The sequence below is a fragment of the Sprattus sprattus genome (genome assembly GCF_963457725.1).
Source record: "Sprattus sprattus genome assembly, chromosome: 3".
Classification (NCBI taxonomy): Eukaryota; Metazoa; Chordata; class Actinopteri; order Clupeiformes; family Clupeidae; genus Sprattus; species Sprattus sprattus.
In genome coordinates, this window is record NC_137922.1 from 38,035,991 (window position 1) to 38,048,720 (window position 12,730).

Genomic DNA, 12,730 nt, shown 5'->3' on the forward strand with positions numbered 1-12,730 from the left:
AGGCGAGGCCTCATGGGTGCAGAACATCGGAGATTCTCACAATCTCACGATCTCATCTTTACTTCCCTGTTCTTTAGATACTTGCTGTTCAACAAATTGTGAGAGTAGGGTGTGCCGTTGTTTATCTGTGTGCTCCATGCCTTTGAGGGTTTAATGATTTTGTGTTACAGCAGCACTTACTGGTAAACCACCACCCTAAAAAACATAAGGTTATGGGCTTGACTCTCATTGAGTACAGGGCTGTGAACCTCACCTTTACTGTGCTTGGGTAAAATCAGCTGCTCAATGAATAAAAGTGTATTTCAAGATACTACAGCAAAACAGAAAAACAAAGAGTAGATGTGGTCTTTTGATTAGATTAGATTAGATTCAACTTTATTGTCATTATACAGAGTACAAGTACTGAGATAACGAAATGCAGTTTAGCATCTAACCAGTAAGTGCAAATAGCAATAAAAGTGCAGAGTATGTGTAAATGTAGGGTGGACTAAGTGAATAAATATGATATGTACAGTAAGAGTTAGAATATGACACAGAAATGTAATATTGTAATATAAACAGAAATTAAATAGCAGCAATTGAGCTAAGAGTGAGGTATGATAAGTATATAAAGTGCAGGTGAAAGTAAACTGATGGTAACAAGTGAAATCAAGAGAATGAGGTAGTAAAGTACAATCTATACAGGTAATACAGTGAAGTGGATACAGTTTTAAAAAGACATTAAGGTGCAAATGTTCAATGGCTGGAGGAGGGTGTGTGGCAGTCAAGCCAGGTATAGGGGGGGAGGAATGAGGTGTAGTGCAAATGTTCAGTGGCTGGAGGAGGGTGTGTGGCAGTCAAGCCAGGGGGGAGGAGTGAAGTTAAGTATAGTGCAAATGTTCAATGGCTAGAGGAGGGTGAGTGGCAGTCAGCCAGGGTGGGGGGGGGGGGGGGGGAAGTAGGTATAGTGCAAAGTTCAGTTGTTGGAGGGGGGGGGGGAGAACAGTGACAGGGGGAGGTGTGAGAAGGGGTGGGGGGGCTACCCCCGTGGAGCAGAGTTCAGCAGGGTGACAGCCGCAGGGATGAAGCTGTTCTTAAACCTGCTGGTACGGGAACGGAGGACCCTGTAGCGCCTCCCAGTTGAGTTGCTAAGGCAGTTGTTTCGCTTGTAAACCCACCGGGGCTCTGTCAGGATTGTGCCTTTTGTCTTGTGCTTTTACTTTGTATCCTTTCTGTGCTCTTGTGTTACTTCCTGTGTTAAGTCCTTTGGGCTTCCTTGTTCCTGCCATGTGCTCCAGTGATTATCCTTGCCTTGTGTCCCTGTTCTGTGTACCTGTATCTCCACTCCTCACCTGTTCCCAATTATTAGTCTGCTTAATTCCCTTGTTAAGTTCACCTGTGTCTTATTTTCTGTTTCCCCCTCTGCAATTTAAGTTCAGTCTGTCCTGTGTACCCTGTTGGTAGTTTAATGTCTGGTAGGAGATTCAGAGTTATGTTTGTCTGTGAATGCCTGTTTCACTTCTCTGTCCTATTTCTGTGCTTTCCCTGTTTGGATTCTTTAGTTCGAATCTTCTGTGAATAAATCCTGAGTTATTAGTTTGCATCTGGTCTGCAATTGGGTCTTTCCTGCCATACCCTGACAGGTTCAGGAGGTGTGCCCATGATCTATATTCCATGCTGACTGCATGGGCTGAGTCAGCAGGTTGAAGGAGAAGGAGAAGGCCAGCCATGCTTGCTATCATACATCTCCGGCGTCTCACAATTAATGATGAGATCGCTCACTGTCAGCTACTGTGTGCTCACCATTGTTCTCTCTCTCTCTTTGGCTCTTTTTCTCTCTCTGTCTCTCCCTTTCTCTCTCTCTCCTCTACTGCTTCTCCTCCTCCCTTTGTTGATCTTTGTTTCTTTATTTTTCAATATCTCTATCTCACACTTACTTTTCCGTCTCTCTCTCTCTCTCTCTTTAACTCTGCCTTTAACTGTCCCTTTCACTCTTTCCCTGTTTCCCACGCTTACTTTTCTCTATCATTATTTTCTGTCTCCCTTTCTCTCTCTCTCTCTCTCTTCTTCTCATTGCCTCTGTCTGTCTCCCTCTCTCCCTCTCAGATGTGCGTAACCCCTTCAGTGTGAGTGTGTTTGAGGGCCACGTGTACTGGAGCACGCAGGAGAAGGGTGAGGTGTTCCGCCAAGAGAAGTTCGGCAAGGGCCCCAAGAGCCTCCTGTTCACAGCAGGCCCCTGGCTCACCCAAGTCAGCGTCTACCAGCAGCAGAGATACAACGGCATCAACAGTGAGTGCGCACGCTGAAGACCAGTGGATTAAGAGTCAAAACACGTATACTCTCCGGTAGTTACTCTACCGGTGTTACATCTGTTTCAAAAACGAATCTACACTACCATTGAAAAGTTTGGGGTCTCTTAGAAATGTCCTTGTTTTCCATGAAAACGTATGTGAAATTAGTTTGAATAGGAAATATAGTCATTGACATGGTTAGAAATAATGATTTTTGTGTGATTGTGTCCTTTAGACTAAAATCCTGTATTGACGTTTTCATGGAAAACATGGACCTTTCTAAATTACCCCAAACTTTTGAACTGCCAGTGGACCAGATCATTACTGGCCCAGCAGAGGATCACCTGATGATGCTTTAGATTAGCTGTAACTCTGGCTGCACACGGATGGGCCTCTGATAATCACTGTAATGAATCTTCTAGAAAACACTGACCTTAGGATACATTGATTCCTGTCTTCTCTTCTCTCTCTCCCTCTTTCTCTCCCTCTTTCTGTATCCTCCTCTTTCTTTCTCTTCCTCTCTCTCTGTTACCCAGTGAAAACCCCCTGTAAGGGTGTGTGTAGTCACCTGTGTCTGCTAAGGCCAGGGGGATACACCTGCGCCTGCCCAGAGGGGACCAACTTCAGCCCTGGCAGCAGCACAGTGTGTGATGCCGGTAAGACGCCTCCATTAGACTCAGAAACGCACAACGAAACTTCTTATCCGCACATAATGTATATATACTTGAGGTATCAAGTGGCTATATTTGAGAGCAGACAGGAACATTTGGATCTTTTCTTGCCAATAGAGATATTTCCAAAGGAAATGTCTTGAGATGTGTGAACTTTTGATAAAATGGCGGTGGAATTACAGATACTGTGATAGTGCTGTGGCGGCTGGGTGTGTCTGTGTGCGTATATGTATATTTTTTGGGTGCATATATATGTGTGTGTGTGTGTGTGTGTGTGTGTGTCTTTTTACCACATCTGCAGTCGTTTTTTGTAAGCATGTGATTTGTGTGTGTATTTGTGTGTGTGAATGTGACAGGCTTTGACCCTCCCCCCACCATGCCTCCTCCATGTCTCTGTCAGAATGGAGGAACCTGCTACTTTGACGACAACAAGGCCCTCTGCAAGTATGGCTGTTCCCATAAATGCCTGTCCACAATATCACAGACCATGACTGTCTGAATGTGTCTGTCTATGACTGTCTGTATGAACAACTCATTTTCAGTATAGCCAAACAAGTGAGCAGTAAGTACTGGATATTATTATACAATATACATTATGTATATACAACTTATTTTCAGTATAGCCAAACAAGTTGGCTATTAGCACTGGATATTATTTCATGTGTAATGCTGATGTCATATCCAGCAATTTAAATGGAACTTTTTTTGTACTAAAAAGACATAAACACAGCTTTAACTAACTGGTTTCTTCATATAGGACGTTGTAAGGAGACAAAGACAGACACAGTCCTTATCTTTGGATGATCATGATGCCGTTGTCTTCAAACATTCAGAGTGTTTTTACAATAAATGTTTAGATGTATTCATAGGTTTCAGAAAAAGACAGGGGGGGGGGGGGAGTACTTATAAAACAACACCAATGTGAAGATGGATGAACAGATGGATTGAGGGAATAGTGAATCGATGGCTAGATGAGTAGACAGACGGTGGATGTTTGGCCAGAGAGATTGATCTTTTCTTTGACATCTGGGTGGGTGTGGCTGTGTGTGGGTGGATGCAAGCAAACAGATGAACAGATGGGGGGGATGTATGGCACTGATAGAACTAAAAACCGAATGTACGTACAGTATGTGTAGATTGTTGGACAGATTAATTAGAACGTTTAGATTACAAAGAATGGATAAGTACATTTATTGATGGATGGATGGATACATGGGAGATAGATAAAGAGATGAATACATTAATTGGATGGAGGGACTGATTATATCGATGGATGGATAAATGAACTGGATGGATGGATAGTTTGACAGAGTGCCGTCACTATGGCTGAGTATGTGCCCTGACTGCCATACCAACGAGCCGGGAGGTGGACTGAAAGGCTACATGCAGATGTGAGATGTGTGTGTGTGTGTAGTGTTGTCTGAGAGGTGTGTATGTATGTGTAGTGTTGTCTGAGAGGTGTGTGTGTGTGTGTGTATTGTTGTCTGAGGGGTGTGTATGTGTGTGTGCTGTGTTGCAGATGTCCGATCGAGTGGGAGGGAGATAACTGCGAAAGGAATATCTTTGGCATAACAGCCTCAGGTGAGCAAAGTTGTCATGGAAACCATCGAATTATACACAAATATCGTTTGCCACAGTCCCCTCACATGATCTCTCTCTCTCTATCTCTTTTTCTCTCTCTTTTCTCTCTCTATCTGCCTCTTTCCCCCCTCTCTCTCTATCTCTTTGTCTTACACTCTCTCCTTGCTTCTGTCTCTCTCTCTCTCTCTCTCTCTCTCTCTCTCTCTCTAGCTGTTGCCTTAGCTCTTGGGGTAACAGCAGTAGTTGCCATTTTCCTGAGCGGACTGGTCTTTGCCGCTCACAAAAAGGCCAAGATTATAGAGATGATGCACAGCGTCAACATACCAACCCTCACTATGCCCAACTTCAGGTGAGACACAGGAGAACGACAGAAAAGACTGAACAGCTGAGTGCAAGTACATTGAACCTAGACGTTCTCAATGCATTCAGTTGTATACTGTACTCATAGCCAGTTAGCAAGTCAATCTCATCTAAACTATGAGAATCAGATCTAAAGTTGTGTTAGCTTTGATTGTCAACCCAAAATGTGGGGTCAATGCTGGATTGTAGACCAACTTATGGCTCTGGGGCCGTATTCACAAAGAATCTTAGGGCTAAAAGTAGCTCATAAGTGGCGAATTTAGGAGAAACTCCTAAAAATAATGGGCGTGTCAGTCTTAAATGTAGGACTCCTAATTTTTTTTACTAAGAGCAATTCACAAAATATTTTATCCCTAAAAGTAGCACCTAAGTCTAGGACAGCTTAAAACTCCTCATGAGGACTCCTAAATCACTAAGACCTATTCACAAAATATCGTAAGATGGCTGCAGCCGACTTGGAATTGATAAAAGACATTGCTTAAACCGTGAAGGTATTAATATTGTCGTAGAATTAGCGCGGGATGCAATGACGCCTTTAAACAACGATGTGTCCCGAAGTAAAATGTTTGGAAACATAAAGATAACCTATTTGGCTTCGGGAAAACGCAAATGACGACACTGGGAATCATAAGTCAGCCGTTTAATTCATCAAACTATCAACGCACTGTAGACCCCACATCATCCAACAGTTTATCCAGTTGCCTTTGGACAATAGCCAATTACACAAGATCAAAGTAAATTCCATGGCGATCGCAGGAATGTCCAGTGACGGGACACACATTACAATAATTCGTCCACCGTGGCCTGGATGTACCGATGACTCGTACATTTCAACGGAGAGCGGTCGCAGGTTTTTGAGAACTTACCAGCTGGATGCCGCTGGGGTGACAGTGGCTATTGGTCCTGGGACCAGTAGGCTTTCGCCTAGGCTACGGTTCACGTTCGTTTCGCTTTGATCAATTAAGATTGGAGGGCTTGAAGGGCCGTATGTGCTGATATTTGAAGTGGTCAAGGGCTGGAAATATAATATCCTAACAGTTTGCTGGGTGCTTTAATTATTACTGCCTTGATTACATGCAATTGCCATATTTTATATTGATCGCTTTATATTTCTCTTAACGTGCTAAGTGTCATTCCCGTTGGATGCACAAACTTGTCATCATGCGTGTGCATTCTGCTAACTGCACTGTCCATAACTATTTAATATGACTTAATTTGAAGCCTAGGTTATTCTCTTATTTTCAGTCGATATAGTGGGATTGTTAGAGAGACGTCACGAATGAGTTTTTAATGAGAGAGCCTGTCAACAACCAATCACCGTCCTCACCCCTTCTAAACTCGTGCATGAGAAGCGACGTCATCCATAGCAACAGAGTTTTTATCTTAAGCTTAGGAGTTGGTATTATCCTTAGTATGAGTAGGTCTCAGAGCCGTTGTGAATCACTTTTAAGAAATTACTCCTACGTAAAAGGTTTTAGCGCGAGTTAGGAGCACTCCTAGTGGTAAGATAAAAGGCTTTGTGAATACGGCCCCTGATTTATTTACATTTGGAAAGAGATTTTCATTCCGGGAGAGTCGGAGCCCCTCTTGCTTTATTAATGGAGGTTCCCTCCCCACTGTCCTCATAAGCCCAGGGAGATGGGCCATTTGGCCTGAGGGTAGAGCTTGCCGTCTGCACTGAAGAGTAAACACATTGAGTTGTTGGGAATTGTAAGCAAAGTGATGAATGTGTCCTTGTTGTTTTCAGGAGGTCGGCTCCTAGTCGGTTTGGTGAGGAAGGAGAGGAGCCACGCTCAGGCCCCAAAGTGGTCAGTGTCACCTCCACTGAGTTACACAAAGTTACCAATAAACACATTGACCGAGTAAGCTATTGACATTGACTAAGCAAATCTGCATTAGGGCTTAGCAACCTGGTATCCAGTTAATCAGAACCAAGCAATACCACCTGACATCCATAGAGTCAGTTAGCACTAAGCACCACTCATCCAGTTAGTCAGCACTAGGCAACACCGCATCCACATAATAGGTTAGCTATTAGCAACACCGCATCCACATATTAGGTTAGCTGTAAGCAGTACTGCATCCACATAGTCATTACTAGGCAACAAGGCATCCACATAATTATCCACATGAAAATACAGTTAATTCCAAGAAACATTGTATCCACATAATCAGTCGGTACTTAGCAACCATAGCAGCTTTGATCCTCTAACCACTTGTATACACCTCACCTCTCCCTCTTATCCTAAACCCGCCACAGGAGCCCTGTGCCTCTGTCGAAGTGGGTGACATGGGGAACAATTTTGAGAATCCTGCCTACCATTCGGAGAATGAAGGTGGAAGCTCCGCCCCCAGTGCTGTTGCCACGGCGATCCCCACCTACAGTCTTCCCCAGGCATGCGTGTGAAATGTTTCTAATGCCACAGTACACCATGATGGCACATGCTGCCTTTATTTTGTGATCCTTTCAATAATGATTGTAAGAATAAGTGAATTGCCAATGGGCCATAATTGATTCTTTTGTATGTCTAGGATAACATTGAGAATCCAGTCTACGCCACTGACAACAACATAATTGCTGAGCTGACATCACCTGACAGTTTGTCTCCCATGCCTGCCAACGGCAGTGCCATACATGCCAACGGCAAAGCAGTCCCTGTCAATACATTGTCTACTGAGGTAGGGATTTATACACGGCAGATATGACGGTTGGGAGTCAATACATTTATAAAAAAGTGTAAACGCATTAAAGTGTATTAAAATGCAAATTCATTAAAGTGAATATTCATCACATTTACTGGTGTGTTTTCCAGCCTGCCTTTGAGAACCCAGCTTACTCCTCAGACCAAGAGTGGACACCACAGGAGACCAGCAGTGGGGCCCAGAAGGGAGAGGAGGTGAAGGAGAAGGAGGAAGAGGAGGAGGAGGAGGAGGAGGAGGTAGGCAGACAGACAGAATTTATTTTCCTCAAGTCGGTCAGTCCTCAAGCAGCTCTGGGATGAAGACTTTCAAAAACTGGGAGAAGTAGACAGATGGGGGGCCCAAAAGAAAGTAACTGATGAGAGGAAGGGAGGGAAAAAAGGAGCGAGAGAGAGGGAACGGTAGTTTCAGTGGTTGTATGTGGGTCAGAGCGAGAGAGAGGGAAAGAAAGATGGAGGGATATTTTATCAGCCAAGTACATTTTTTGCCAAACTCCTTCATCCTCCAAAATAAGCGTTCCCTGCTGAGCGTATTCTAATCCAGAGTTGGAGTTACCTAACTGTCTCTCTCTCTCTCTATCTCTCTCTCTCTGTGCTGTACTGTTCGTTACTGTACTGCACCACACCGCAACTTACATCTGGGTGGCTACAATTCCCTCATCTGACTCATTATATTACAGCAGAAACTGTTCTTTCTTGCCCACATTTCTCACCCCCCCTCCTCTCTCTCATTCCCCCTAACTTTTCTCACTATCTATCCTCTTTTTACCTTTTCACCCTTTATCCCTCTCTCCTCTCTCTTTCCTGTCTCCCTCTTTCTTTCTCACTTTATATATACGTCCTCTCCTCCTCTCCCTTTCTCTATCTATGCATCCTCTCGATTTCTCCCTCCCTCCTTTCTTTCTCTCCCACTCCATTTCTCTCTATCTACCTTCTCTTTTGTGCTCTCTATTTCCCTCTCTCTCTCTCTCTCTCTCTCTCTCTCTCTCTCTGCAGGATCTCGATGTTCCCCGGCCTGAAGAGGATTCTGATGCAGTGTTCTCTAACCCCATGTACACAGTGAGTCGTAAAAATAAAACTCAAAAGAGAATGGCCATGTAACACCACCTCAGGGTCGTGCTTACCTGTAGTCACACACTCACTCTCTCTCTCTCACACACACACACACGCACACACAGACACAAACGAAAACTATTCAAACACATACACTTCATATTGTTCACCTGCTTCTATATTAATTATGTGTGTTTAAATTGCCCTCTCATTCACTCATCTACTCCCTCCTTAAGAGCAGTAGTGCCCTTCAGAAGAGCTAAGTGCACACGGGATCCATTTAGAACCTTTCCAGCCCTTCCTGGGTGATGGAGAGGTGTGATGGATGGATGGGATTGTTGGGGGGGGGACCTTGCAGGCATGCAGAGGTGCGGAGGGGACACAGGGCGGGGGGAGCTGGTGGAGGGTGCTCTGTGCAAAGGGAGTAAATAAGAAAGCACAATGACCTTGCCGTGTCCTTGAAGGTGTGGCGCTTAGCAGCTTCCCGTTGCTTTAGGCTGACTGAAGCTGAATCACGACGCAGAATCCCAGAGGGACACAACAGTGCCATGTTTTTTAATGAGCTTTTATCTTTTCCAAATTAAAATTACATTAGCATACCTGACTTTCTAATAAGCTCCAGTCACAGTGCAGATGACAGTGCCTAAAACATTCTCATGCTCTTTCATGAAATAAATCAAATAAAAAATCCCATTGAAAGTGGGATGTTTGTTCATCAAATACTGGATAAGTGGCTCACTGAGGTTCATTACCAGCAACAGCCTTTGTCATGAAAGATTTTAAAATTTTCATTAAACCTGACAAGCAAACAGAAGGTTAAATGTGAGCTTAAATAATTGGAATGATAATTAGGTTTGATGTGAGCAAACGTATCTTAGGCTAGAGACTAGTTCAGTAATGCTAAGTATATGTGCACTGATGAAATCCACATCAGATAGCTACCCCCAGAAGACAGAGCAGTCAAATATAGTTTAATCTCTGAGACAAATATAGTTTAATCCGAGTCTTTCTAGTTTACCACTGTCTAGAAAAAAAGTTTGACTGCAGAAACTGCAAAAACAGACTAATCCGTCTGGGCGTGCTGTCTTAAACTGTGGCGATAAATAAAACAATTCTGCCAAGGTGTGAATTTTGGAAATAGATGTGGCGCCATATTAGTCTCTGGCAGGGAAAATGTATATGTGCCAATCATAAACCATCAATGCCAAAATCTGATTTATTTATCTGGCAAATAAATATCACGTTTCCTTTATTGGAAGAGTTTCACATTGTGCCTACATATTTCTGTATTATCAAGGAAGCAGGAGCTAATCTATGTTATGTTTAATGCTGTAAATATATCTCGGATATCATCTGAGTGAACACATCCTGGTAGACTTTAAAAAGAATAAAAATGCTTTTTTTTAAAGGTTGAACCCCTTTAAAGACCTGGAAGAGGCAGTCTAATTTGTCTGGCTTGAATTAAATGTCAGGACTAAACGAATGTCATCCATTATGTAAAAACACAATAATGACTTATTGTTATTTTTGTTCATATGTTGTAATGTAGACTAAGGCCACATGAGCAGATTTTGAGTACACCGAACAGTCCCAACATTACCAAAATAATTCCAAGTAAAAAACTTGCAAAGATTACAATTTTAATCGTATTAATGTCGAATGCCATAGATACCTGAGACGAACCTAACATGCTGTCACAGAAGATGCTCAAGTCGCATCACCACACCGTGCATATCCTTTTGTAGATGATTCAATTGAATGTGTATCACATGTTTTGCATGTTTTGACATTTGACATGCTAGGCCTAAATAAATGTAATGTGTGCATATATGGAACAGGCTATAATGATCTCGACAAAAAAAGTTGTCAGGGAAACTATAGGCTAACAGCAATAACAGGCTCAGCATTCACATACCCCAATTAACAAAAAGCTGTCAACTCGAAGCAATGTGGCCTGGGCATTTTAAAGCATGTTTATAATGCCATCTTCTTACATAGGAATCTCGTGAGCTTAAAGGGATTGGTCGACAGTACTACTGGTCATCTTTAACTAAACCTTGATTAACCTGGGCCTGACTCTGCCCACTTAGTGCCCATGACCACACCTTTGCCTCTCTCTCTTCAGTGTTTCGTTTTTTCCCCCGGCCGTTTTCGCTGTCAATCTAGGGCCAGTAGTGTCTTTGTTTGTCTATGCGGCGTATCGCGCTCAGACTATGCGGTGTGGTTTGACGGCTCTGTGTTCTTTGGGCGATAAAACTAGAGCCGTGACAGGAAGCTAAAACATTTATCACCTCGGCATCCTCATCACCTCATCAGACCTAATAAACTCCCAGAGCGCACCTCTCCAGACTTCTGATGAGTCTCCCATGATGATGTCGTAGGGCCTTGAAAAACCTCTGAGAGCCTTTGAAGTAGCTCTGCCCATCTGTCCTCCTCACAATGTCAGTGACACTTCTCACACACACACATATTTATACACTGACACTGACACACACACACACACACACTTATTTATACACTGACACTAACACACACACACACATCCTTAACATAAATCTCAGCCTGTCCATAGGAATAGTGTCCGCTAGCCATTCCACTCGGGCTGTTAGCCATAGCTTAGCCACACAATGCCAGTCACTCAGTGTAACAGACATTTATTGTAAAGCAAAATTCATTGGGTTGCAGTGTAACCCAGGAGCTTTCATATCATCACACCTTCATCTATCTGTCTGTCTGTCTGTTTGTTTTTTCAAACAGAACCAAGTGCACCTACCCATCCCTGAAGATTCCTCCATTTAAATGGAGCCAGTAGACCTCATCAGCAGCACACACACACATGCCACGGCAGACGGTTACTACACCTGACGTGCCAAAATTCACACCTCCGACAACTGTTTATGCCATTCCTCTCGTGGTGGTTTGCTTCCCTGTTGCAGAGGCTCACCTCACACTACAAGTACAGTGTGGTGTTTGTAGAGACAGACATATCAACATGCTGCTCACTGTGGGGTGTGAAGAAGGAATGTGATGTTTTCTACTGTATGTGTGCCAAATGTATTGATTTTCAATCAAATTTCTATTCTTTCACTGATCACTTTATGTAATATAATGGAAATATGAAAAATATTCCTGTATTTAGAGTTAAATAAAATGTAGTTCTGGTAATCTGGTATTTTTTGGGAAGTCAAAGCACAGATATTTCTTTCTTTCTTTTCACTACCTCTCTCTCTCTCTCTCTCTCCCTCTCTATCTCGGCTCAATCATAGACTTACACAGTTCTGTGTTGTGAGGGTCTTTTGTCAGTGTGCTGTACAGTTAATGGATGCAAGACTTCATAAGAAAGAGCTTTGAGGGTTATTGACCCGTCCAGCCAAACATTCATCACTGTGGCATGACCCCAATACACACACACACACTCTCCCCCTCTCCTTTTCTCTCTCTAACTCTCCTTCTCTCTCTGCTTCCCTCTCTCTCACACACTCACACACATACATACATACACACACACAGGTCTACTGGAACTCCCTCTCCTTCTCTCCCTCTATCGTTCTCTCTCACTCTTTCTCACACTCTCTCTCACACACACACACAAACACAAACGTATACATACACACACCCAAAGCAAGCAAGCTAGTCCCAGTCGTGACCTGAACTCCCTCCCTCTCCTTCTCTCCCTCTGTCTTTCTCTCTCTCTCTCTCACACACACACACACACATATACATACACACCCACAGAGCAATCATGCTAGACCCAGTGACCTGAACTCCCTCACTCTCCTTCTCTCTTTCTCTCTCTCTCTCCATCACTCAGCTGTGATGATGATGGCAGCAGTGCAGTTATGCTCCTGTGTGAAGTCATTAAAGGGAACTGGTTTACTAGTGTAGCGAGAGAGCCACAAAAAGAACAAGGATTAAAGCCGCCCAAGACATACATACACGCACACACACTCACACTCCCTTTCCTTCGCTCACATACAAACAATCAGATGGACACACACACTATCTCTATCTATTTCTCTCTCTCTCCCTCTATCTCTGACACACATGCACACACACACTCTTCCTCTCTCACACATACACACACACACGCATATAC

At 43.4% G+C, this 12,730-nt stretch overlaps 1 protein-coding gene across 1 annotated transcript in view; it reads left to right on the forward strand.

Moving 5' to 3' along the window:
• The window catches only part of lrp2b (low density lipoprotein receptor-related protein 2b), a gene marked incomplete at both ends in the record, with an annotated part of 66,875 nt that extends 55,442 nt beyond the window's left edge, over positions 1 to 11,433 (forward strand). The window contains 11 exons of the mRNA XM_080834605.1: positions 2,086 to 2,268; positions 2,807 to 2,926; positions 3,298 to 3,385; positions 4,461 to 4,522; positions 4,733 to 4,871; positions 6,630 to 6,690; positions 7,143 to 7,277; positions 7,415 to 7,561; positions 7,696 to 7,821; positions 8,578 to 8,640; positions 11,392 to 11,433. Of these exons, the coding sequence (XP_080690731.1) occupies positions 2,086 to 2,268; positions 2,807 to 2,926; positions 3,298 to 3,385; positions 4,461 to 4,522; positions 4,733 to 4,871; positions 6,630 to 6,690; positions 7,143 to 7,277; positions 7,415 to 7,561; positions 7,696 to 7,821; positions 8,578 to 8,640; positions 11,392 to 11,433 (1,166 nt within the window). The remainder of the gene's footprint in view (positions 1 to 2,085; positions 2,269 to 2,806; positions 2,927 to 3,297; positions 3,386 to 4,460; positions 4,523 to 4,732; positions 4,872 to 6,629; positions 6,691 to 7,142; positions 7,278 to 7,414; positions 7,562 to 7,695; positions 7,822 to 8,577; positions 8,641 to 11,391) is intronic.
• Positions 11,434 to 12,730: the final 1,297 nt, after the last annotated feature.